This window comes from Camelus ferus, chromosome 21 (genome assembly GCF_009834535.1).
Source record: "Camelus ferus isolate YT-003-E chromosome 21, BCGSAC_Cfer_1.0, whole genome shotgun sequence".
In the NCBI taxonomy this organism is placed as follows: Eukaryota; Metazoa; Chordata; class Mammalia; order Artiodactyla; family Camelidae; genus Camelus; species Camelus ferus.
In genome coordinates this window covers 8,570,137-8,594,162 of record NC_045716.1, presented here as the reverse complement: position 1 = coordinate 8,594,162, position 24,026 = coordinate 8,570,137, and the positions used below count along the sequence as shown (strand labels likewise).

At 35.5% G+C, this 24,026-nt stretch overlaps 1 protein-coding gene across 2 annotated transcripts in view; it reads left to right on the top strand.

The window, feature by feature from the left end:
* RABGAP1L (RAB GTPase activating protein 1 like) overlaps positions 1 to 24,026 on the top strand; it is a 563,059-nt gene that overhangs the window by 293,425 nt on the left and 245,608 nt on the right. For both annotated transcript variants that reach the window (XM_032463693.1, XM_032463694.1), the window contains exon 14: positions 21,691 to 21,804. In XM_032463693.1, coding sequence (XP_032319584.1) covers positions 21,691 to 21,804 — 114 coding nt within the window. The remainder of the gene's footprint in view (positions 1 to 21,690; positions 21,805 to 24,026) is intronic.

Genomic DNA, 24,026 nt, shown 5'->3' with positions numbered 1-24,026 from the left:
TAAACGAGTGGAAGTAACAACCTTCTTAGATCTCAGTACTAATCTTTTCATTCTTTGATGGAGCAAAGAACAAAGAAATCTGTTCTGCTGATGTGAAGATTGAAGCCTTAAACAGAAGGGACGTATCATCAGTTTCAATTATTACAGAATATAGCTCATATTTAAATTGTGTCAGTTTTACTTTCACATGTGTAGAACAGTCACATATTAAAATGGTGTGGTATTTTTATTACTTAGGAAAAGACATTATGTCATTATTATTATAGGTACTGATGTGGCATCTTCTGTTAACTATGGAAATATTCCTCTTAGGTGTCATTACAAAACAACTGGTTGGTGTTGTGCCGTTTAATTTTTGGTCATGTTTTATTTTTTTCTAAGTAGCACAAACAATGAAAGTAGCCTGAAGTTCAGACTTTATTGCTTGTACCTAAGAAACCAGTCAAACTTTTTTCATTAGATGAAGGGAAGGGTCGAATGGATTCTCCCTTAGGTTGTTTCTACTTCTTTTTAGAGTTTTTATTTAGATGTGATAACGTTTTGCCTGTGTATGATATTTGGTACATAGTTTGTTCCTCTCCCCCTGCCTTTCTCTAGACCTCAGAGGAATATCACTTTGATCTTTGGAACATTGGCTGTATTGCCTCCATCACTCCACTAGAAATTACTCTCCCCTACCCCCACCCTTTAGAGTCAGCCCCAATCTCCTTGCTCTATCCAAGGGAGATATTTTAGTTATTGTATAGATGTATCTGTGATATCTGATATTAAGTACTCTTTCTTGACACTTTCTCCTCCTCTATGTCCTTATCACCATTCTCATGTAGTTTCTGTTTTCTTTCTCTGTCATTTGTGCAGCCAGTATTTTTGGTGCTCTTTGGTAGGTCTTGGGGATGTTAAGCAGTGAACAAAAATGCATTCCCTGCCCTCAAAGAGATTACAGTCTAAGGAAGGAGAGGGGCCAGTGAACAGTTCCACGCGTTCATGCCTTATCCATCAGAGTCCTTCTACCTGGAACCTTCTCTCTTTTCTCTTCCTTTCTCCCTCTCTCTCACACACACCCCCATTACCAGCCTGTGCTTTTGAAGATTTAATACAGCTCAAATAGTAGATGAATGAATGCACAAAGTCTCTCTTATCACAAGGCCTGGATTCTAATCTTCCTCTGCATTTTCCAGCCATGCACCTGAGTTATACTTTAACCCTTCTGGAGTCTTTATTTCCTCACCTTTAGTGAGGTGTGGTAATTACCCGAGCACCTGACCAGCTTGCTGCGAGCGTTAGATGAGGTGGTAATGTATGTATCATGTTCTCGATAAACTAGAAAACACTGTAAAAAGGTCAGGTGGTTTTATTTCCCTCAGTTGGCTCTCTGCTCCCTTACTGTGTTCCTGGCTCTTTTCCTCTTCTCTTTTCTTGTTCAAAGGACCCTACAATAAATTGTTTTTGTCCTAAAAATAGTGCAGTTACTGGAGAGAATGTAGCCATAATCTAATTAGAAAATACATAGATTCCTAGTGGCTACGTTTAAAAACCAACTGTTACAACCTGAGCTTAATCTGTTTAACACATAAAGAAAGCTGTTTCATAAGACCCTGAAACATATTTATGCTAAATAGTCTTATAAAATGAAAATGCTGTAGCATCAAATATTAATATTTTGCTAGCAGCAGGCAGCCCAAATGTTAATGGCTGGTGTGCATTTGAAGGCCTACTTAACTGTGAGTTTTATTAGGACCATTTCTCAGGGCTAGAGTTATAAATGGGCTTATAAATGAGAAATTAGCCTCCCCTCTAGGGAACAGCAGGTTCTTTGAAATCTTAATTAACCAATCACAATTGGCTTCTCTTTTTTTCAAATTACCAACACTTGGTTAAATGCTGAAGAAAACATTTTCTAATTGGAAATAGCTTAAATAATGGGAATATCATTTTTTTGTATGTTGAAGTAAATATAATTATAAAATGAAAGAAGTGAAAACATGGTTTATATTTGTCTTTTTGTATATTTTCTTTCATCCATTATGTTTAAAAAATTAAACCATAGAACTGGGAAACTTTTAAAAATTAGAAATAAGTATGAGAAAAACATAAGATGTTCCATCTTAATAATAATAATTACTTACAATATGACTTTTGAAGTACCATTTTATTTTCTTCCATGCAAAAGGTCACAAACTGAGGCAGTTTGGTTGAGGAAGTTAATTTTGTTTTTTGCAGTGAATAATCAGTGAGTTTACTCATCGTTGCCAGAATGAGTGCTTTAATAATATGAAATTTATGAAATAGTTTTCATTTTATTTACCAAAGTCTCTTAATTTGTGATTTTGCCTGAACCTTGATGAAGAGTTGAGCTTTATCAATGCCCCTGCATGTAATTACCAAGATTTCATTTTTTTACCCATTTCCTTGATTAATATATATTTTAATATAACAAATGATGAACTTCTGAAATTCATCAAGCATCATGCATTTAATTAATTCAATCAAAATCCCTTTTTAGACAAAACAATAAGATAAATCTAAACAGGAAACTCAGTGAAATGTATGATCACAATCTGTTAATTTCATTTGTTAGATTTCCTTAGTAAGGCTTAAAAATGTTAATACTGATGTTTTATAACATTCTTCATTAAAGATTTCAAGTAAGCCTTAAGACTATAAATATAGAAAGTTACAAATTTTAAGAAAAGCCCATCTTGGCTCCCTACTAATATTTCTTTATTCTTTTGCCTTCCCTTGATCTTAGTTCCACAAATTTCATGTGCAGTTCCTTCAGGATAAAGGCAATACTTGCTTACTACCCTTTGATAACTATTCTTCCTTGAAATTCACCCAGTTACTTTTAAATTATTTTGTATCAATCTTCTTGAATTTTTCCTCTCAAATATGTCCAACTCTTGGGGCTGTTTGCTCTATTGTCCTGATTCTTAAGGGTTGCTTCTCAGCTGATACAACTGTGGACACTTGATCTGTATGTAGTTTGAAGAGAACACTTTGTCCCCTGCCAAAGGTATTGATTCCCTTTGGTGTTAGATTTTCTAACCCAGTTTTATTGAGATGTGGTGACATATAGCATTAGCTTAAGGTATACAGCATGATGATTTGATATATGCATATATTGTGAAGTGATTACCACAACAAGTTTAGTTAACATCCATCACCTCATGTAGTTATAAAATTTTTTTCTGAAAAGAACTTTCAAGATCTACCCTCTTAGCAACTTTGAAATATATTATATAGAATTCTTAACTACAGGAATCATGCTATATATTACATCCTCAGAACTTATTAATCTTAATACTGGAAGTATGTGCTTTTGCTCAACTTCACCCATTTCCTCACCCTACCCTCCCAACTTTGGCAACCATAGATCTACTCACTGTTTCTGTGAGGTTTTTTTTTTTAAGATTCCACGTATATGTAAATCATACAGTATTTGTCCTTCTGTGTCTGACTTATTTCATTTAGTATAATACCTTCAAGGTCTATCCATGTTGTAAATAGCAGGATTTTCTTCTTTTTAATAGCTGAATAATATTCCATTGTGTGTGTATGTATACACACATACATACATACACGCATACATATATCACATTTTCTTTATCTGTTCATTCATTGGTCACTTAGTTGTTTCCATGTCTTAGCATTGTAAATAATGCTGCAGTGAACATGGGGTTGCAGATATCTCTTGAAGATAGTAATTTTATTTCCTTTAGATATATACCCAGAAGTGGTAGTTTTAATTTTAACAAAATTTAAATAAATTGATGCATTTTAAAGTGATATTTAGAAAACATCATTGATGTAATAGAATGAACATATATAGGTGAAAATTTAGTAAGCTTTTAGTTGAATCTCTCTTTCTAGAGCGAGAACATAAGATTTTCTGAGATAAGTTCTTCTGTTATGTTACTACTTTTTTCAAATTGATATTTCAACCAATATAACCTTCTTTAAAAACTTATTAGAGAAACTTATACAAGTGAGATGGTTTTGCTGTCAGTTTACCTTCCCTTAGGCTTATTATTACTTGGAAATTATCTTGCTTTTACTACATGATTTTCATCCATATACATATTAGATTTTCCAATATTAACTATCAAATTAAAAAAACAGATATAACACAGTCATTTAAGTCATTCAAATTTCTAGAAATAAAATATAGAGTCCACATTTTCCAACATTTGCTAAGTCTTTTTTCAGATTTAACAAACATTATGCTTTCTAAATGCCAGGAATATTTGCATAGTTATCATACGTAATCTTTAAAACAATCTTGTGAGTTGGAGAAATATGTTTGGGCAAAAGGAATAGCATGCATGTGGGAAGAAATGTGATTACAACGTAGCAGGACATATTGGATAGGGTCAGAGAGCGTGTAATGCTAACCTGTATAGGCTGTAAGACAAGGAGGCTGCAATAGGTTAGGGCAGATCCTGGAGGGGATTGCATGCCTAAGGAGTGCGAAGGAGTTTAGAATTTATTTTTTGCGCTAGTGGTCTTTGGATAGGTTTTAGTGCTTTTGTGAATCTTTTCAAATTACATGCAAAAGTGTGTGTGTGTTAGTATGTGTGTGTGTGTGAGTGTGTGAGTGTACATATGCTTATGTACATCCACATCCACACTTACTAGGGATAGTTTTCACCAGATTCTCTATTCCCAAAAGTTAAAAGTCACTGCAGAAAATATGACAAGGCCGCTTAGAGGTTTTCATTATGTGATGGTGGGGTAGAAATTGTTCGTTTTCTTTAAGAAAAATCATTTTGGCAACAGGACCAAAGGTTGGTAGAAAGCTTAAAAGATTATAATAGGAACATACTTCACATTATATATAAAAATTAGCTCAAAATAGATCAAAGACCTAAATGTAAAGGCTAAAATTATAAAACTCTTAGGAGAAAACATAGGGATCAATCTTCATGACATCGGATTTGACCATGGGTTTTTTTAGATATAAAACTAAAAGCACAAGGCAACAAAAGATAAATTTGACTTCATCAAATTTAAAACTTCTGTGCCTCAAAAGACACTACCAAGAAAGTAAAAAGACAACCCAGAATGGAAGAAAACATTTGCAAATCAAATGTCTGATCAGGGTCTAGTATCCAGAATATATAAAGAACTCTTACAACTCAATCATAAAATGACAACCCGATTGAAAAATGGGCAGAGGATTCGAATAGATACTTCTGTAAAGAAAATATATAAATGGCCAACTAGCACATGGAATGATGCGCCAAATCATTAGCTAGGAGACAAATGCAGATCAAAGCCACAATGAGCTACCACTTCATACCCATTAGGATGGCTATAATCAAAAAGTCAAATCTTGGCGAGCATGTGGAGAAATTGGAGCCCTCATACACTGCTTGTAGGAATTTGAAAATGTAGTAGCTGCTTTGTAGAACCTGTCTGGCAGTTCCTCAAAAGATTAAAAAGAGAATTACCATATGACCTAGCAATTCCACTCCTCAGTATATACTCAAGAGGACTGAAAATATGTTCACACTCAAACTTGTATACAGATGTTCATAGCAGTATTATTCATAATAGACAAAAAGTGGAAACACCTCAGATGTCTATAAAGTAATGATTGGATAAACAAAATGTGGTATAGCCATACAATGGAATATTATTCAGAGATAAGTAAGGATGAAATACTGGTACATACTTCAACAGGGATGAACCTTGAAAACATGCTAAGTGAAAGAAGTGAGTCACAAAAAGACCACAATTGTGTGATTCTGTTTATATGAGATATCCAGAATAGGCAAGTTTATAGAGACATAAAGTAGGGGTTGCCTAGGGCTAAGGGGGATGGGGCTAATGAGGTGTGATGACTCAATGGTATGAGGTTTATTTTGGAGTTACGAAAACATTCCAGACTTGAAGAGTGTGGTGGCGATTGCACAAGTCTGTGCATATACTAAAAACCATTGAATTGCATATTTTAAATGGTCAGTTTTTTAGTAAGTCAGTTCTATCTCAATAAATCTGTTTTCAAAGGAAAAAAGGTTATAATATTCTGAGGAAGCTCTGGTACTGAAACAAAAAACAATAAAAATGGAAAAATAAAAGGATTTTGAGGGTCAATAATGAGAAAGAACAGATAGGACTTTGTAACTGATTTTGACAGTAACAGTCAGACAGGAGGATGCGTCTGTGAGGACTCCCGGATTTCTGCTTGGGGGTCTACATAGAGGGTGGTGCCAATCACCACAAAGGGGCAGGAATATGAGTGAAAGAATGCTTTCAGAAAAAGATGCTGAGTTTGTTTTGTGACACCCTGAGTTTGGGGTGTCTGTGGGACAACCAGGTGGAGACGCTTGGTAGGCAATTTAAAATATAGGTGTGAAGCCTGTAGACATTATTTGAGAATCATTAGTGAATGGCTTAAAGTTGACGCCTTGTATGTACAAAACCACAAAATTATGGTGTTGGGTAAGAAGAAAAAAGGGTATGAATTTTATAGAAAGATAGTTACTGGCAACATAGACTGAAGAGCTGTACAGAGGTGAGAGGAAAATCAGGGAAGAGGTATTCAGGGGCCTGTGGGGCAAGAGAGTCAAGAAAGAAGAAATGGGTTATAAAATAAATAAGTCCTGGAGATGTAATGTACAGTGTGGTGACTATAGGCGATAAGATTGAATTGTATATTAAAAAATTGCTAAGAGAGTAGATCTTAAAGTTCTTATCACACACACAAAAAAGAAAGGAAGAGTTAGCTGTCTCAAATGTTGTCCACTTCACACAGTATGACCACTGAAAAATATCCTTTTTGCTTGACAATGTTGATGTCACTGCAGCCTTAATGAGCAGCCTCAGTGGATTGTTAAAGGGTGGAATTCATAAGGTGTTTGAAGGAGGGTTTCTTTGAAGACATGGTAGAGTTCTGTTCATAACAGACAAACTCGTTTTCCTTAATTCTCTTCTGCCTTAATGCTGGAACTTTTTTCTTTAATCTAAAGATTTCCAGTCCATGGTGCTTCATTTTAAATCTAATGTGCTTTAATCCAGGCTGATTTTTCTCTTCAGATCCAAAAATAGCAATGCGAGCTGTAGCATCTGTATTATATACATTACTGTTCTCAAATTATGTAAATCTCTAATTCTATACACAGAAAGGATTTATATCAGATTCTGTTTATAAAGCCAAAAAATTCCTTTCACCAGAGCCATAACTTTCATATTTCCCAAGTGCTTTTAAAAAGAAATAGTCATTAAGAAAAAAAGAATGTGTCTTACTCAATGAGGAGTTTATATCATCTAACTAACCAGCTATACTTTGTCTATAGTCCTTTGAGTGTAGACGATCTTAACACAGCCATATGGATTGAAGCTAGATTCATTATATCCTTATCCCAGTATCCATGCTTTAGAGCCCATATTTGGCAACTCAGTCTCATGGTTGCCCTAAAAACTGCTTTCCAAAGAAGTTAGATGCTCTCTTCTTTCCCGCTTATCTCTTAAGAAGGGAGTAAGTTTCAAGGCTCCTTGAAATTCTACTATATCCTAAGGCAGTATTGGTCAAACGTTTTTGGCCTTTAGAGCTGGTAGAGGCTGAGATGGTAGGCTGTCAAACCCTGAGCTTTGGATGTTAATCTCTTGCTGTGGTTTCAGCTGAAAAGATAAAAGAAGCTGCTGAAAATTGTTTCAAAGGATGTGAACGTGTGTGTGTGTATTAAAGAAGTTTCTATTTAAATTGTTTTCAATTAAAAATTATCCTAAAGAATATCACATGAGAAGAAATATCACATTTTTCAATTAACTTACAGTATAATCAGTTTGTTCAAAAGTATACCATTATGAACAGACAGTGTAGTGCCTACTGGTTACTTAGTTTACGAAATTTTAGTAAGAATTTTAAAATCCTTCAGAAAAATAAGAATATTTAAGTGGATGCTAATGTTTGTTTACTTAAATTTTTAATTAAAAAGATTTGTTTAAAATATGCAACACGTAATTTTTGATTTTTCCTGAATTGGAATTATACGTAAAGATTGCTTGTCCCCAGGCCATCACACCCAAGTCTTCCGGATTGTGCCTGATACTTCTTCCCATCAGTATATGCAATGTAAACACCAGGTCAATAAACCATTCTTTGAGAAGGCATAGCACAGTACTAAAATCTCAACTGTAGGTTTATGTCATTATGCTAATTTTGAAGCTACTTTCTTCTTAGGTCAGAAGAGTTTTTCAGATGTTAATTGATTGATCTTTACTTGGCATTTGAACGAAGGAGAGACAGTGTTGACTAAGTAAACGTTCTTAGCATCTTTGTCTTCTATTCACTGAAAGGAATCTTTATCTGTTCCCTGCCTTCATGTCTTAAGGGACCTCAGATCAGTCTGCTCTGTCTTAATTTGATCTTATTTTCCAGGTCATCAATTCAGTTTTTCTGTGCCTCACAGGCTTGCTATTCTCACTAACAATGGTGTCTACCCATTGTTATCTAGATGTCCTCATTTTCCTCTCAGTCTTTTGTAGTTCAGAACAGATCTTTCTGATTCTATTCATAGCAGTATCCGTGGCTTTTAAATAATATTTCCTCATTTTTAAGTAAATTTAACACAGCTTGCTTGAAAAGTCAAAGTGACTAGTTTATATCAAATAGGGTAACTTTCAGACCAAGTGTTTAAAAGCAACCTAAACAAGAACAAAGCGGTATATAAGGAGTACTCAGGAATTGATTTTTCCTGTACTGTGATATTAGAAATCTGGATAAGGCTGCCAGATTTAGCAGAAGTAAAAATGCTGGACACCCACTTATATTTGAACTTCAGATGAACAAAAACTAATTTTTTAATATAAACAAGTATGTCCTATGCAGTATTAAATTTCATGCAGTTTAACTGGGCATCCTGTATTTTATCTGGAAACCCTAAAGATGGAGCAAAACACAGTAGTTTCTAACTCTTACGGAATTCTAAAATTTTGAGACAACTAAAGCTCACATTATAGTTGAGCACATTGAATTGAATACGTTTTCTTTATAGGGCACCGATTGTTGTAGCAGATGCCCCACTTTAATCTTTCAGTAAAACACAAACAAAAAGCTAACAAGTCAAAAGTTCTACTCATGGAGTACTGTCGAGCCCTCCTCCCCTCCAGTGTCACACACACACACACACACACACACCCGCCTCTCACTTTGCGCACAGGGCCTTGATTCTCCCTAGGGGCAGTGGCACAGTGGTCTTGCCTCACCTGCCTTCAGGGTTAGAGTCAGACCACTTGTTTTGCCTCATTTACCCCATGCCATTTCCCTCTTTCCTGACTTTCAGGAGGTGCATAATATTCCTCTAGCGGCAGAAGCAGAAGTGTCCTATTGACTGATACAGAGTCAGAATGCTGTATCTTTGTTGTTTAAAAGAATCTAAATCAGCCACCACTTCTTTCCTATCTCTGTGGCTGTCATGTTTGCTACATTTGTGACAGGTTCTCTGGTCCATGCTGTCCCCGCCCTGTTTTAGAGCTGCACTATTTACCCTTGTGATCTTGAACACACAATCACAGCCACAGTCAGCAAGAAATACTAACTTGGAAGAGTGCTGTTCTCAGTGGCTCCTTAAATAACTGCAGCATCACACCATCTTCATAAAGCATTCCAGCCTATGATAGGTTGATGGTAGACTTAAGCAAAATGTGTGCTTTCTGTTTATCATGATAAATCTGTGTAAAGGCTTCTTTTCTGTACATCAGGAAGTTACTTAGCATCATGAGCACAGATGTGATTATTTACTTGCTCCAAAGTTACCTCCAGGTAACCCCTGGCAAAGCAGATTTTAAACAATGAAAAACTATGTTTCTTGTGGGTGAAATGTTAACTATGGCATTGACTGTGGCAGATGACATTCTGCCTTATGATGGTTTTTATAATCCTTATTCCCGAGGAGCCAGTTGAGAGCATTTAACAGGGTAGAAGTGAATGCCCAAGCAAGGAAATTTGCCCCAACCTTGTTTTCATTTGTGGCTCAGTGTGGGGCATGACCCACCCTTCACTTAAGAAGAAACACACACTCCTTTATTCTCTGCTTTTCTGCCTTGGTTCACCATTTTCTCCTTTCACAGAGTCATTTATTCAGCGAGTATTTTTGTTTAGGCCCTATTATGTAGGGTACTGCATGAGTTATGACCAAGCACTGTATCTAGTGTCCAGGAGCTTAGTGGAGGTAAAATGTCTTACCCCATGGCAATATGTTGTAAGTTTTATATAAGTATATTCAACTTGGTATTTTAAGAGCATACAGGAAGAAGGTACTATTTTCAATTTGGACCTTTAGGAATGTACCATGAAAGAAGTCTGACATGAGCCTTTATAAAAGGACAGGATTTCTGTAGGGAAAAAAAATGTGGGAACTAGGCCATCCAAGGGAGAGAAAAGTTCACAGAAGTATTCAAGTTGGAAAGAATAGTCCAACTCTGTGGAATGGGATGTGAGTCAGATGGAATGGAATAAGGATTTTTTTCTATTTGAGGATAGCAGGTGGGACCGTGTTGCAGATGGATTTGAATGCTACTCAGGAACAAAACAGTGCTTTAGGTGGAGCAGCCTGACAGTGCTGCACAGCCTGATTAAAGGAGAGAAAATCTCTGAGATGCTGTAGAGGCCATCGAAAGAGCCGAAGCATAAAGTAATAATATCCTGAACTGTGTTGGTGGTGCCAGAAAAGGGACCCATGTCCTAGATGACCCAAGAAATGCTTGGTTTCTCTAAAGAATAATACTAGTTATTTTCATATTATGAACTACTTAACAATTGTACCTAATTCCCTTGCAACATAGGAACCATTATGTATATTTAACTTAACCATGTAAAGCTTTGGGAAAATGAGAGGTTTTATTTGTAGAACGAGGCCTGAATAAAAAAGTAGTGCCTGACAAATGCCTGGGAAGAAACCTCCTTTCAGCCCCTGCAGCACTGAATCAAATCAAAGTAACTTTCACAAGTAGCATCTTCATAAATGAGACATAAGTAGGGTTACTTTTATAGTTTCTTCATGTTTACAGCAGTTGCATTTTCTTTCCCTTTATTAGAAAGTCAGACTTTAAAAATCCTCTCTTAGCAACTTGAGTCTGTTAGGAAAATATTCATAAAAATATGTGAACCTCATAGCATTTAAATCAGAAGCAAACACATATTTTGATTAAAGGGGAGGGAGTGGTGTTTCAAAAGTGAGACAGATGACAACCAGTAAACTGTTTCTCTGTTATTTTCATGTCAGTGTTACAGAACCTAAGTAGCTAGCAGTTCAAAAGATAAAGCAAATCCTCATCTCATGAGTCTTTTATGATCTTACAAAACAAGAGATGTTAGTCCTTCTTAATTTATGACTTCTAAAGGGTCCTAAAATCAAAAAAGAGGAGGATTTGTATCTTCCTTTGATTTGATACAATATTAAGACTAATAAAGAACCCAAGCCTATTAATTGCTGTAATCCAGAGATACAGTCAGTAGGAAAGAACTTCCTGATTCTTACCTAACCTTGATCTTCATCTACTGCTTCAAGCTGTTTTACTGAGAAAGAGTTCACATGTAAACTATGAAGGATAGACCTGAGATTTCTAAAACATCACATTTAGTAATTTGCTTCTAGCAGAGTTTTGAACACATTAATTATGCAATTCATTTCCTCTCACTTTTAAAGTAAAAAGATTAATTTTTTAAAAATACAGCACTTGAATGTGTCTTTATCTTTTATGGATTTTCATGTAGAACGAGGTAAAACTCGGTGAGAAAACTCCAGACAGCTTTTTGTAATGATGATTTTTGGCAATTCTAATAGTGGCAGAATTTTTAATTTCTATTTTAAAAGAGAGATCCATTTTGATTCTTCTGTAGTTTATATAGTATCTATAATTATTTTCAATTTGGGGTATGAGGAATAAGGACATTTGGGTATGCATTTTGCTGTGAACTTTTGGTTTGGAAGTCTGAGTCTTTGTCATCATCTTTGGTTTCGGTGCAAATTATTTCCTTTTGTTACTTGCTCTTGACTAAATGAGGTTAGAAGAGATTTGAAAACTCAAAGCAAAAATGATAAAACTTGAGTCTCTCCATCATAGAGAATATATACTTCCCTTATTCTGATTTATTCAGCACCCATTTATGAAGCACCTACGGAAATCTTAGGCACCAGGGAAACAAAAGCAAATAAGAACTGATCATGGTCTACCTGGAGGTGGCAATCAAGTGGGGATATTCACACCTGGGCACCAGGTAATTTAAAAAAGCAGAGTGGAAGACCAAAGGACAAATTTATTAAGGGAGGAAAAGGGAGAAGAAGACTTCTAGAATAACTCTCTGTATGTCAGCTCAGACATGGAAGTTCACTCCACTGAGATTCAGAATATAGGAAATTCTGAACTGACTTTTTGACTCGTTAAGTTTTAGGTGTGGAATAATAGGTCTATTAGACCAATAACAGTTTGTGGACTTTAGCCTTAGACTGCATAGGTGTTTGTTAAAAATACAGATCGTCTGGAAGTTCTGTAGAGATGTTGGTGGGTTAAGTCTAGGTGAAATCTGGGAATATGGGTTCTGAAATAACTTCTCAGATGATTCTGACAATCGGTAAGGTTTGGCATCTACTTTAGTAAAGATCCAGGAAAGACAAGACAGATGGTAGTTGAAGTTACAGCAGTGGATATGATTTCCCAGGGAGAGTGCGGAGAGTGAGCACAGAACAAGGCTAAGGATGTAACACCATCAGATAAAGAGTAGGCAGAGGAGGAATCAGCAAAGAAACTAAAAAAGGAATACACTGTGTCAAGGAGCTGAAATATATTTACCTAAATCTCCTCAGTCTTAGAATAGTAATGCTCATTTCTGAGTCCATAATAGAGAAAAACAGTGCAGAATAAAAACCTTGAGGTTTCTACTCATTATTTGGCTTTATTCCAGAAGGAATTAATCAAATTTCAGATGTGCCATGTTGCAAAAAGATTGCTACTACTTCCAGAGAAATCTGTGGGAGAGAGAGAAATTGACCCTCTTGAATAAAGAAAAATTAATAGAGTATCAGAAATGAAAGTTGTGATGTTAACCAGAATTTGTAAAATGAAAAAATGCCTTATTGTACACTTACTATATTGAATTAGAATATTTAATTTATTTAAATGACTTTTATAATTGAGAAGTAGAACTGTTATAGCCTCTCGGGAACAAATCCTTCTGTTCTTAGCCCTTCCTGTTTCCTTTGTTGTTGTTGTGATCAGTGCTGCTTCTACTCCCACGTGAGTAAAACCTTATGTTAATAGAAACATGTGCTGTTATAAAAAGGAATAAAATGGCAATTATATAACCTGACTTGATACAACAATTAATTGGCTTTTTCAAAACCCATATCCCAGTGCATAGTCACTTTATTGATCCTAAAGGATTTTAAAAATATGCATACTAGTGACATTTACTTAGGGATGTAGTTATTGTTCACTTATATTCACTCTCCTTTGAGGTTTCAGGTGATCCTTTATGCAAGTGAATTATAGGATCATATCAGTAGTTGTGTGACCTACTTTTAATTTAATGATCTTTACTTCACTAATTACATATAGTTGTTTGAGGAGCTCAGTGAACAGAGAGTCAAATGGTCAATAATGGTCCAACATTTTTAACCTTTCAGGTTCTACATTAAAGGTGATTTTTTTAGTCATCTAAATTAGCGTGGTATTGGGGGACTATTTTTGTGTGAATAATATTTTGTCAAAGACAGAGGAAAAGGTAGGCAATGATATGTTATCTTTGACTAGAGAAAACTTACGGGTGAGCATACCACAGTGAGAACTTCATGTTTATTGATGGCCAACTTGTTAGAATCTAACCAGCTTCAAAGTTAGAGAAGAAGCGTAGAGCACACAGGACTTCCCTCACTTCTGACACCAGTTGTGTCAGGGTGCACCCAAAATCACCCTCAGGTTCCATAACTCACTAGAAGCCCTCACAGAACTCAGTGAAATCTGTGATACTCATGGTGCCAGGATGCAGATTAAAGCCTGCCAAGGGATGAAGACACTGGGCAGAGACCTGGAGAAGTCCCAAGCAGGCACTTCCCTTGTCCTTTCCCCTTGGAGTCATGGACAACGTAGCTTTCCTGACATCAGTGTGTATGACAATATGCGTGGAGTATTGCCATCTAGGGAAGTTCCCTTGAGTCCTGTCGTCCAGAGTTTTTATAGGGGCTCTCATTCATATACTGCTCACATGACTGACCTGTAGTCTCCAGCCTCTCCATAGATGGAACTAATACCGCATGCCCCGAAGCCCCATGGTAATCATCACGTTGTTACACTGTTGGGTGACGGTGGTTCACATGTAAACAAAGACCTCCTATTAAACTTGACATTCCAGGAGATCACCTGCTAGTCGCCAATGGCAAAGGCCAGTCCTCTTTTGGGTAAGGTTAGTGCTTCACTACACACCAGTTATTTTAGGTAGTAAAGCAGATGAGGCCCAACTGAAACTAGAGTTCACGAAACTGTGACTACAAGACCATGGCGGATGAAATGGATCCTTGTTGTCTGCAGGGTTAAATTAAAACGTCTTCTTTCAAGATTTCCTTTCCTATGCTAGATGCCACTCAACTTGCTCCTTTATAAAGTCCCTCCTGTAGTCAGAGTCATATTTCCTGGGCATGCCAAGCGCTTTACTGTTTTGGAGCCTTTGTCACACATTTGCTATCAATGTATTTTCCTGAAATTTTTCAATTTTGTTGAGCCCATCTTGTCTACAGTGCCCAGTCCAGGCCCTGTCTCCTGTGGAAAGCCACTTTAACTGTTTGAACCTTCCCATAACCACTCTTTACTGAATTCCTCTAGGTGACATTACTCATGTCATTTATATTATATTGATATTTTGTCTTTACAAGTAGATTTTAACATTTTGCAATGTAGGGACATTATGGACTGTATCTCATACCTTTCTGATCCTCTAGATCATAGTACAATGTCCTGTACATGGTGTTAGATAATAGTTGAATGGTAAGCTTTCATATAGACATGTGCAACTAGGAACATACTATTCAAATATATAAGCTAAAATATCTCCTTATACTCACAAATTAATCTGAGAGAGTATTGGAGTTATTTTTAGCAACTTGTTGAAGACATATGCAAACATAAAAGTCAGCAAAATGCTAGAAAGTGTCCAGAGGAGTATTGCCATTCTGCTCCTACCTCAGGACTTTTGCACATGCTTTTTCCTTCGCTGATAATGCTCGTTCACTGAATATTTGAACCTTCATTCAGAGAGGCAAAAATACCTACCTGAAATATCATCCTACTCCTCACTGTATCTTGTTTTAATTTTTTTCATAGTACTTTTCACTGACCAATATTATATACTTGCTTTTGAGGGGGACATTGGCTGCTAACAGTTTTATCTTCTGCACCTAAAATAGTGTATGATTCTTTGTAGGTACTCAGAAAAGTATATGTTGAATACATGGACAAATTTGAACTATAGCAAGTAGAAAGCTTAATTCTTAATGTGCACTCAATTTTTATGTCATTCAATTCAAGATTAATTGAGCTCAAAGAGATGCAGAGAAGCATCTAAAATGATTGAAGGAGTGGTTTTCTAAATTATTTTAAAAATATTCAACCTATAAAAGCAATAACTAGGTATGTACATGGTCAAAGTTATTAAAATTATAAAATGTAATGATTAAGTAAAAATAGGCATGTTTATCAAATGCTCATTATCAGAGGAATTCTTGAAAATTCTGTGGGAAAGAACGAAAGAATGTTATTTTTACACAATGGTTAGTAAATATGGAGCACTTAAAATTTTTATTTATTTTAAAAGGGTTTAATATAAATCATAACCAATAATTTTAAAAATAATGCAAAATTAGAAATACATCTAACTTTGGAAAATCATAGCGTGGAATTTGGTTACTGTGCTTCATTCTAATAGGAGTTGCAGGGCTTATCATTGCCCACTGATACGAGTTTCCAAGATTGTCAAGTACCCCAGTTGAACCTTTATTTTGGGATATTGAGTGGTCAGCAACCCTGGGAATGAGGACATATCCAAATATGGCCATAGATGCATTTGGCATGTGTAGTTGGAGTCTTAAAGTAACCCCAGATACTCATCATGGAGAGGTATCTCTGGCTCTGACCTAGATTCCATAGGGTCTCTGGGAAATCCAGGCTGTGCCCCTAGGCTACAATGCTTCTTAGTCTTCTAGTCCCAAAGTAATGCTTTATTCTATTCAAATACTTCCCACTCCAGTTCCAGCACTTCTTTCAGGACCAACATACTTGTCATGAATATTGACTATAGTCTTATAAAGTCACTTCCTTCTCTCTTTCTCTCTTCACCCTGCCCCTGTCTCATTGTTGCTAGGCCCCCTAAGAGATTTCTTTCTAGTTGAAGCCAGCACGTGGCTTATGGTTTTGACCTTTGTGTCAGGCTTTGATTCTGAGACATTTGCAGCGTGCGTGCGCAATGCCCAAGAAGCAGCTTGCTCGCAGTATGATTTGGTTGACGTTTATTTCTTTGCTTCCACATTATCCTGCTTGTGCTGAGATTTCCCCCCATATGCAAGGAATGAAGGCTAGCAATGTTCCAGCCTTTTTGTGTTACTGTTTCTAGCTCATGATTTTAGTAGCATGTTTGAAACTAGAATGAACTTTTATGTTTTCTCCTTTCATCTCTGCCTCTTTGGATTTTTGGCAAACATCAAGGCAAATAAATCAGACCCACCACTGCAAGCCCATCTGCTTTCAGGGACATGTAAGCCGACCAGTTTGTGATGTTTTACCATAGATCTGGCTCCAGCATAGAACTGAAGGAGGATCCCTGTGGAGTAAGAATAGAAGGCACGTTTTAAGGTCAATTTTTTTTTAAGCTCTGAATCATTTATTTGCTGACTGACTAGGCATGGTCTACACTGGCATTTCTAATGACACTAACAAATTGACAGGGTATTTACAAAATTGAAATGATTTTGTAGCAGATGACAAATGAAAATACAGTTATAGTTTGGATTTGACAATAGGGATTAATAAAAAATGCTGTCGTAGTTGTAAAAATGTAGCAAATTAAGATACAGCCAAAGGTGTTCATTAATCAGGGCATTACTTTGCAGTTCATCTGGTGTTAAGGCCACATGTGAAAACAGTCATCCTCACTAACATCCCTTTCCAGTTGTTGACAGCCTAGAAGTTGTTTCATAAAAAATAATGAGATATGGTCACCCAAACCTGTTTTCCTAATACTTGTTGACATTTGAATGCTTTCTCACAACAAGCAAGTAATAGATATTATGAGGGTTACAAAGTTGTCGGTGTTCGTGTGTTTTATTAGAAGAACAGCTCATGTAATGCTCTCAATCGCAGGCTATAAATTGAGTCCACTTAAAATGATCAAAACTTAATTGAGCTATTTAGATTTCTTAGAGCTGGTTTCAAACTGATCTTTAAGAAGCTGAATTATATCCTCTGTTGGACTATCGATTTTTATGATACTAGAGATTAATGTCTTTTTTGAAGAAATGTTTAGTCTTATGACTTAGTGGTTTGGAAATGAAAGAAAGTCCTTGAAAATTAAAATATACAGAAATTTTGTTTCCATGTGATAGTAGTGTCAGGGGTGTGTGTCAGAGGTATGTGTTGCGGCAGGCGGTAAAACTCAACTCTGAAGACTTTCTTCCAAATCTCTCACTGCTATTCCCTGATTCTGGTCTGAGTCAGCTTTTGTGTGCTGCCCTACCTGACCCCTCCTTAGGCAGGATAGGAGATGATCTCAAGGACTTTGCCTACCAGTTACTTTCTTGGTGGTGATGATCAAGAAGGGAGCCATGCAATTGTGACTGTGGCATTTGTCCACTCCCTAACCATGACTTCAACCCTTCTCTGATCCTCAGAAACTGAATTCTAAAGTAATGAATGAAAATGGTAGCTGTACTGGTAAATTTAGCTTCTACCCTACGCTGTCCTCCCCAGTTTTCATTCTGGATGTATTTGTGTACATCTTTCTGTCTTGCATGAATATATGTAAAGCTGTGGCCAGAGAGCCTATCAGTTGATATTAACATCACTTCATCCAAATAATTGTTTACTTTTGCTTGATCATGAATTAATAGAAACAAGGATAATTAGGACACATAAGATTAATACGTCATTGTGCTGAAAACTCTAAGGGAATTGGTTTCCTAATCATTATGTTCATGATATCCAAAGAAAAATAATGATTTATTATTTAAAATGTACCAATACAGAAGGATGTCTGAAATATACATTCACCCCAAATTTTAAACAGTTAAATGTGATTCTAAGGAAGAAGGGGAATAGTAATTAATAATTCCTGCTTTTATTTATTTCTTTAATGAGTGCTCAATTTATACTAGGCAGTGTGCTAAGCAGTTGACATATTTTATTCTAAACAACATGCATTTTGTATTATCATCCCATTTTACTGATAATGAAACTGAGTTTAGTGAGATTAAATAATTTGTCTCAGACACTATAGGTATTGAGTGGTATAGCCAGAAGTAGAACCATTGGGTTTGTCTGGCTCCAGAGCCACTAAACCACTATATTAAACTGAGGATCAGAACAGGAGAGTGTCTACTGGGAAATAAATTGTGGATAAAGTTGTGAGTCTCTAGATAATAGTGAATTAGCTGCCCATGAAGGAGTGAATTCTTCCCTCTTCTCATTCTGAAGATAAATGTCAGGACTTAAGGAGACTCTGCTTATGGGCACTTTAAGAAAATGACCCCATTATCAGTTTTGGTTGTACTGTAAAATGTATTTAGCCATAAAGGCAGTTTGCCTTGTAAAACCAAAAAAAAAAAAAAAAAAAAATGTGTTTAGCCATATTTAAAACAAAGTTTTCACTTGAAACTTAACTTCAGATATTTGGATTGTGAATTATTTGGCTTCCTTTTTGTCCTTCTCTCTTAGTTTATTTCTTATAAAAATTGACAGCTGTAATTCGAGTAAGTCTAAAAAGAAATTATTATTGAAGAGAAAAATTGTTTTATCTTCCTCACCCAGTGACTCTCTGACTCAAACATTTGTTGAATGAGTGAATGAGTGAAATTTGGGGGGATTAGGTGTGGATTCCTGAAAATATACTGTTCTATTCTTAATATTATGGGTAGTTGAGAGGTGTTTTTAGCTTTTGCTTTGAAAGCATGATTATTTTCTCTTATCTAGTATGCAATTTCATTCATATCTGTCTATTTGTAAGAGTCTAGTGTACCTCTTGACCTCCACTTGTATGAAATGGATCAGTGAATTATGTAGCAAAATAGCTTATTTAGTTTATAAAGTGAAGTTCCAGAAATTGTTACCTTTAACTGATAGCAATATTTAGAAGAAAGCTCTAGAAAACACATGTGTAAAAAGCATTTAAAAGTAATCCTTTCTTCTGCATAGCACAGGGAACTATATTCAATACCTTGTAGTAATGTATAACAAAAAAGAATATGAAAATGAATATGTGTATGTGTATGTATGACTGAAACATTATGCTGTGCACCAGAAATTGACACAACATGGTAAAGTGACTATACTTCAATAAAAATAAAAGTAATCCTAGAAAGGGAAAGTTTATTAAGTAAGGAAAAGTTTATGATTTTTATTTTAATTTGATTTGGTCCCTTTTTCTTAAAACAAACAAGGAAGATTCAAATATTCATAGAAAAAAATTACTCAGTATTATGCAAAGTTACTTCCTAGAAATTTTTGATCAGTTTCCCTTTCTCTGAATCAGACTGTTGGTACCCTTTAAATACAGCAAGTGGCTGGTAGAGTCGGCATATATTGTCCGGTGATTTCTCTCCCTTAACATCTTGAAAAGTGCAAAGAGTTATCCCGGGAACTGCTTGGCACATGTTTGCCCTTGAAATAGTTTAGCCGTGGCAGGAGTAACCTTTTCATTGGTCAGTTTTTCAAATAATTTGTAGTTGGAAGCTATTAACATATGGAAAGAGAATCCTTCTGTTGAAGAAAATGTGGGCAGTGAAAACTTTCATCCACCTGGTACCAGATTGTCCTGCTCAGAATCCATACTAGGCCAGATAAGCCATGCACTTCATGGTATATTTATACATTACCTTTGTATTTACCTTATTCTGTACCCCCTACCTCACTCTGCAGTTTTATCATTAGAAACTACATTTACCTTGATGAATATAAACCTTCTGTGTATTCTTTTACTTAAATTATGGCAACTTTTTGAAGCTTCATTTTTATTCAGCTTTAGTATTCCATTCCTGTGAGCCACCAGAATTTCCCCCGGACTGATTTGTAGTATGTTTGGTGTTTGCTAACATATTTGAAACCTTTCTGTTTTCGTCCTTTCTCTACATGATGTAAGATCTAATTACCACCCAGCATGATATAGCAGCTGAAATGAAAAAGGCAGCGAAGAAGGCACTGGCTTGACTTAGTGCTAATCAACTGCTTCCTTCTTACGTACATCTCAGCTAGAGAAATAAAGAGAAATAGCTTTCATTAAAGGAACTCATGTATTAAACGTCTTTTTCTTTTCTTGATTTTTACCTGAAAGAGGGGACTTCTTCAAATCTTTATGGAAGAAAGACACTAAACAATGCTTTTTATTTGCATTTGTAGTCATTGATGCTTCCTTAAATTGTGCAAAATATTTTCATCAGCAGGTTTGGTAGAAGTCGTCCCATCCTGTTTTCTTGACATTTAAACAAATGAAACAAACACAATTACAGGAATAAAATAAAATCAAGTGAATGGTTACTCATTTTTATAAGGCTTAGAATTTTTCTCAATTTTGAGTGTTTGGATCTTGAATCTGCCTGAAAAAAAAAAAACCCTCTGGATTTATCTTTAAAGTGCATGTCATCTTAATATAGTACTTTGGGGGCTTTTTACTTTCTGAAGTGAATAAGTTGGGTAATTAACCTATCAGGAGGAAAGATTAATAACTTTATTTACTTTTTAAATGACTGTGGTATGAGTTTTCACTTATATTGTCAAAAATTAAAAAGTCAGATAATATGTGATTTTGGGCAGGTGTGGAGAAACACTGTGTTTGGGTTATGTGTTGGTACAACAATTCTGGAGGGGGCATACCTTAAATTGAAGTGCACGTATATCCTTTGACCTAGAAATTCTACTTCTAGGAACCTGTCTTGAACATGTATGTATAAAAATGTCCCTAGTGATATTATTTGTGATATAAATAGAAAAAAATGCAAATAACATTAATAGGAGACTATTAAATAAATTACGATACATCTATATCCAGATGTGCCTCATTCTTTTAATAGCTGCTCTTAAAGAGACTATAATACATTTGCGTATATTGATAAGGAATATTCTATAACTTACCCTGTTACAAGGATGTAAGAAAGGAGCAGATAGCTTACTTCTATTTGTGCTTTAAAAAGCAAAGGATAGAGATGTATGTGTACAACTTCCCTCCTTCTCCTTCTCCTCCCCCTCACATAGACATACATTCACACATCTAAAGATAGGTGGATGAAAGGGTGCAAAAGAAACCATTGATAGTATTTATCTTTGGTGAATGGGACTGTGGATCTGGGTTGGAAGGCAACATTTATTTGTTTGTTTTTTTATGGCAGGGGCGTACTTTTCTGAGTTGTTTGAATTTTTTGACCTTGTACAGGTTACTTTTCATAATTAAGAAATTTCAGATGAATGACTAAATCTCTCTCTTTTTTTTTTTTTTAGGACTCAGCCCAGGAGAGTGTTATTACTCGAGATATTCATCGTACATTTCCTGCACATGATTATTTTAAAGATACCGGAGGAGATGGCCAGGAATCACTCTATAAGATCTGCAAGGTAGGACGCTCCACATCTTTTTTTTCTAGCTTATTTTATAGGGCTCTAAGGAACCCATCTGAAAGATTTTTAGATTTTCATTTCTTATTTGCAGCCTGCTGCGTTCTCTGCTTTACACTTACACTATCAGACCCTTAGTACTGAGTCCTGAAGGTGACTCAGGCTGTGTGTTCTGTGCCTTCTTGTGAGGGAGCAGGCATATGTGGTCTGACCTCAGTTTGACTCTGCTGCTCACGGGAAGGGAACAGAAGGAGCCAGAACTCTCAGGCTCCTGCAGTAAAAGCTCAGAGGAGTCCTGATGACTCTGCCCATCTGACGAGATAACGTGGCAGTTGTCTCATTTTTTTGACAGTAAGCAAGAATGAGAAACACTGTGGCACCTGTTTCTGGATACTGGCAAGCTCTCTGATATTGTTCATATACTCTGAGGTATGTCACATCATGCATCTTTGTGCAGTTTTTATGTCCCATCGTGAAATCTTTCTTCTCTCTCATTATTTGTAGCTCTGGAAGAAAACTGTTTCCTGATTTTCAGTAAACTGCTTGGATAAAAAAGACTGCGTTTATTAGTGGAGAATAGGTGTCAGATTATTAATTTCTCAAAGTTATATTAGAGATGCAGAATGACTTTTCAAATCAATATATGTAGTTAACTTATATTGTCAATGCTAATCGAGGCCAAAGACTCAAAGTTGCAAAATTTCCACTAAACAAAGTTTTGCCCTTTATCCTCAAAGTTAAGATGCCCTTCAAAGTGTGGTGAGGGCACTCAGCATTATCCTTCCCTGCCATTCCAATAGGGTTGTTGGTGAACAGTGAACTACATAAGAATCTTGTAATAATATGGAGGAAAAACAAACACCATGGCTAATTTGTAATTTAGGTAATAAGTTTCTGAATAATTCTTTTGTTAAGTAGTAAAGATTAGCCAGTAGGTAGTCAGAAATATACGCACATATCAATATCATTTTATATTTACTGTTTTATTTAAATGACACATATAAAAGCCCTTGCCCTGCATATTGCTAACCAAGAAGGACTGGTGTTTAATTCTGCAAATGGCACACTTTGAGTAAACTCCTTCTTGCATGTTTGTGGTTTAGCCCTCTGCCTGCTCCTGTCTTGTCTTTTTTTCTTTCTTTCTCTTGATGTAGCAGTTTTGCAGGATTATATATGTACACACTGATCAGAAATCTATTTTTATACGGATATATCATTTAGAGCTAGAAATGCATAAGTCGTTGAAGTCTGAGAGTGTACTGATTTCTGGAAAGTGATATATCATCTAGTTTTAAAAATGCCAAAAAACCATCTAACATGACAAAAATGTATAACGTATTCATTATATGCTTGAAAAGGAAAGTAATTATTTAAAAAATTCTACTAGTTTTGAAATTCTACAGACTGGCTTCTGGCTTGTGTAAGGAAGATACCAAAATTTGTATAGTTTCTAAGTTATTTAGAAAGATCTCGCTTATAGCATATGGAACATTTTTCTCCTAGCATTTAGTATATTTTCAGCCAATCAGTAACTTTTCTCTCAGATTTTCTCTGATTGATATACTTTTTTTTCCACATAACTAAAACAGAATGCTCTGTGTGCTTGCAGCCTCTGACTTACAGTTTTTCTCCATTGTAGTAAAAACAGCATTTACCTCATTATATAATATTCGGAGGGAAAATTTCTGAAACATGAAACACAAAGATAAAAGTTAAATAGTTGGTACTTTTAAAAGTAGCTGACACGCCTTACTTTGATATTGCAGATAATAATCCAACCTGAATTCATTAGAAAATATTTATTGTACATTCACACAGCTTGTGTAACCGTTTTAGATTAACAGTGTGCATGTGCAACATGATAGACAATTTTCAAGCTCTTTCTGAGTAAAAATATAAAGATCAAGATCTAAGGTACTTTAAAATTGCTAAGTAGCTTAAATTGCACTAAATTTAGCAAAAATGTGAAAAACAAAAGAATATTATTGAAAACATTTTAAATTTCAAAGTAGTAAATAAAAATGTATCAGGTTTTTAATATTGTGCCAAAATAGATATTACCTAAACGTAACTTTATAACAGTCTTTGACAAATGGATATTATCAAAATATATCAGGAAATATTAGAGAAATTAAAATTTACTGGGGTCCTACCATGTGGACTACTTGGTTTGTAACTGACATAATTCCTTCTCCTCTGGATCTGTCATTATTTAATAGTCC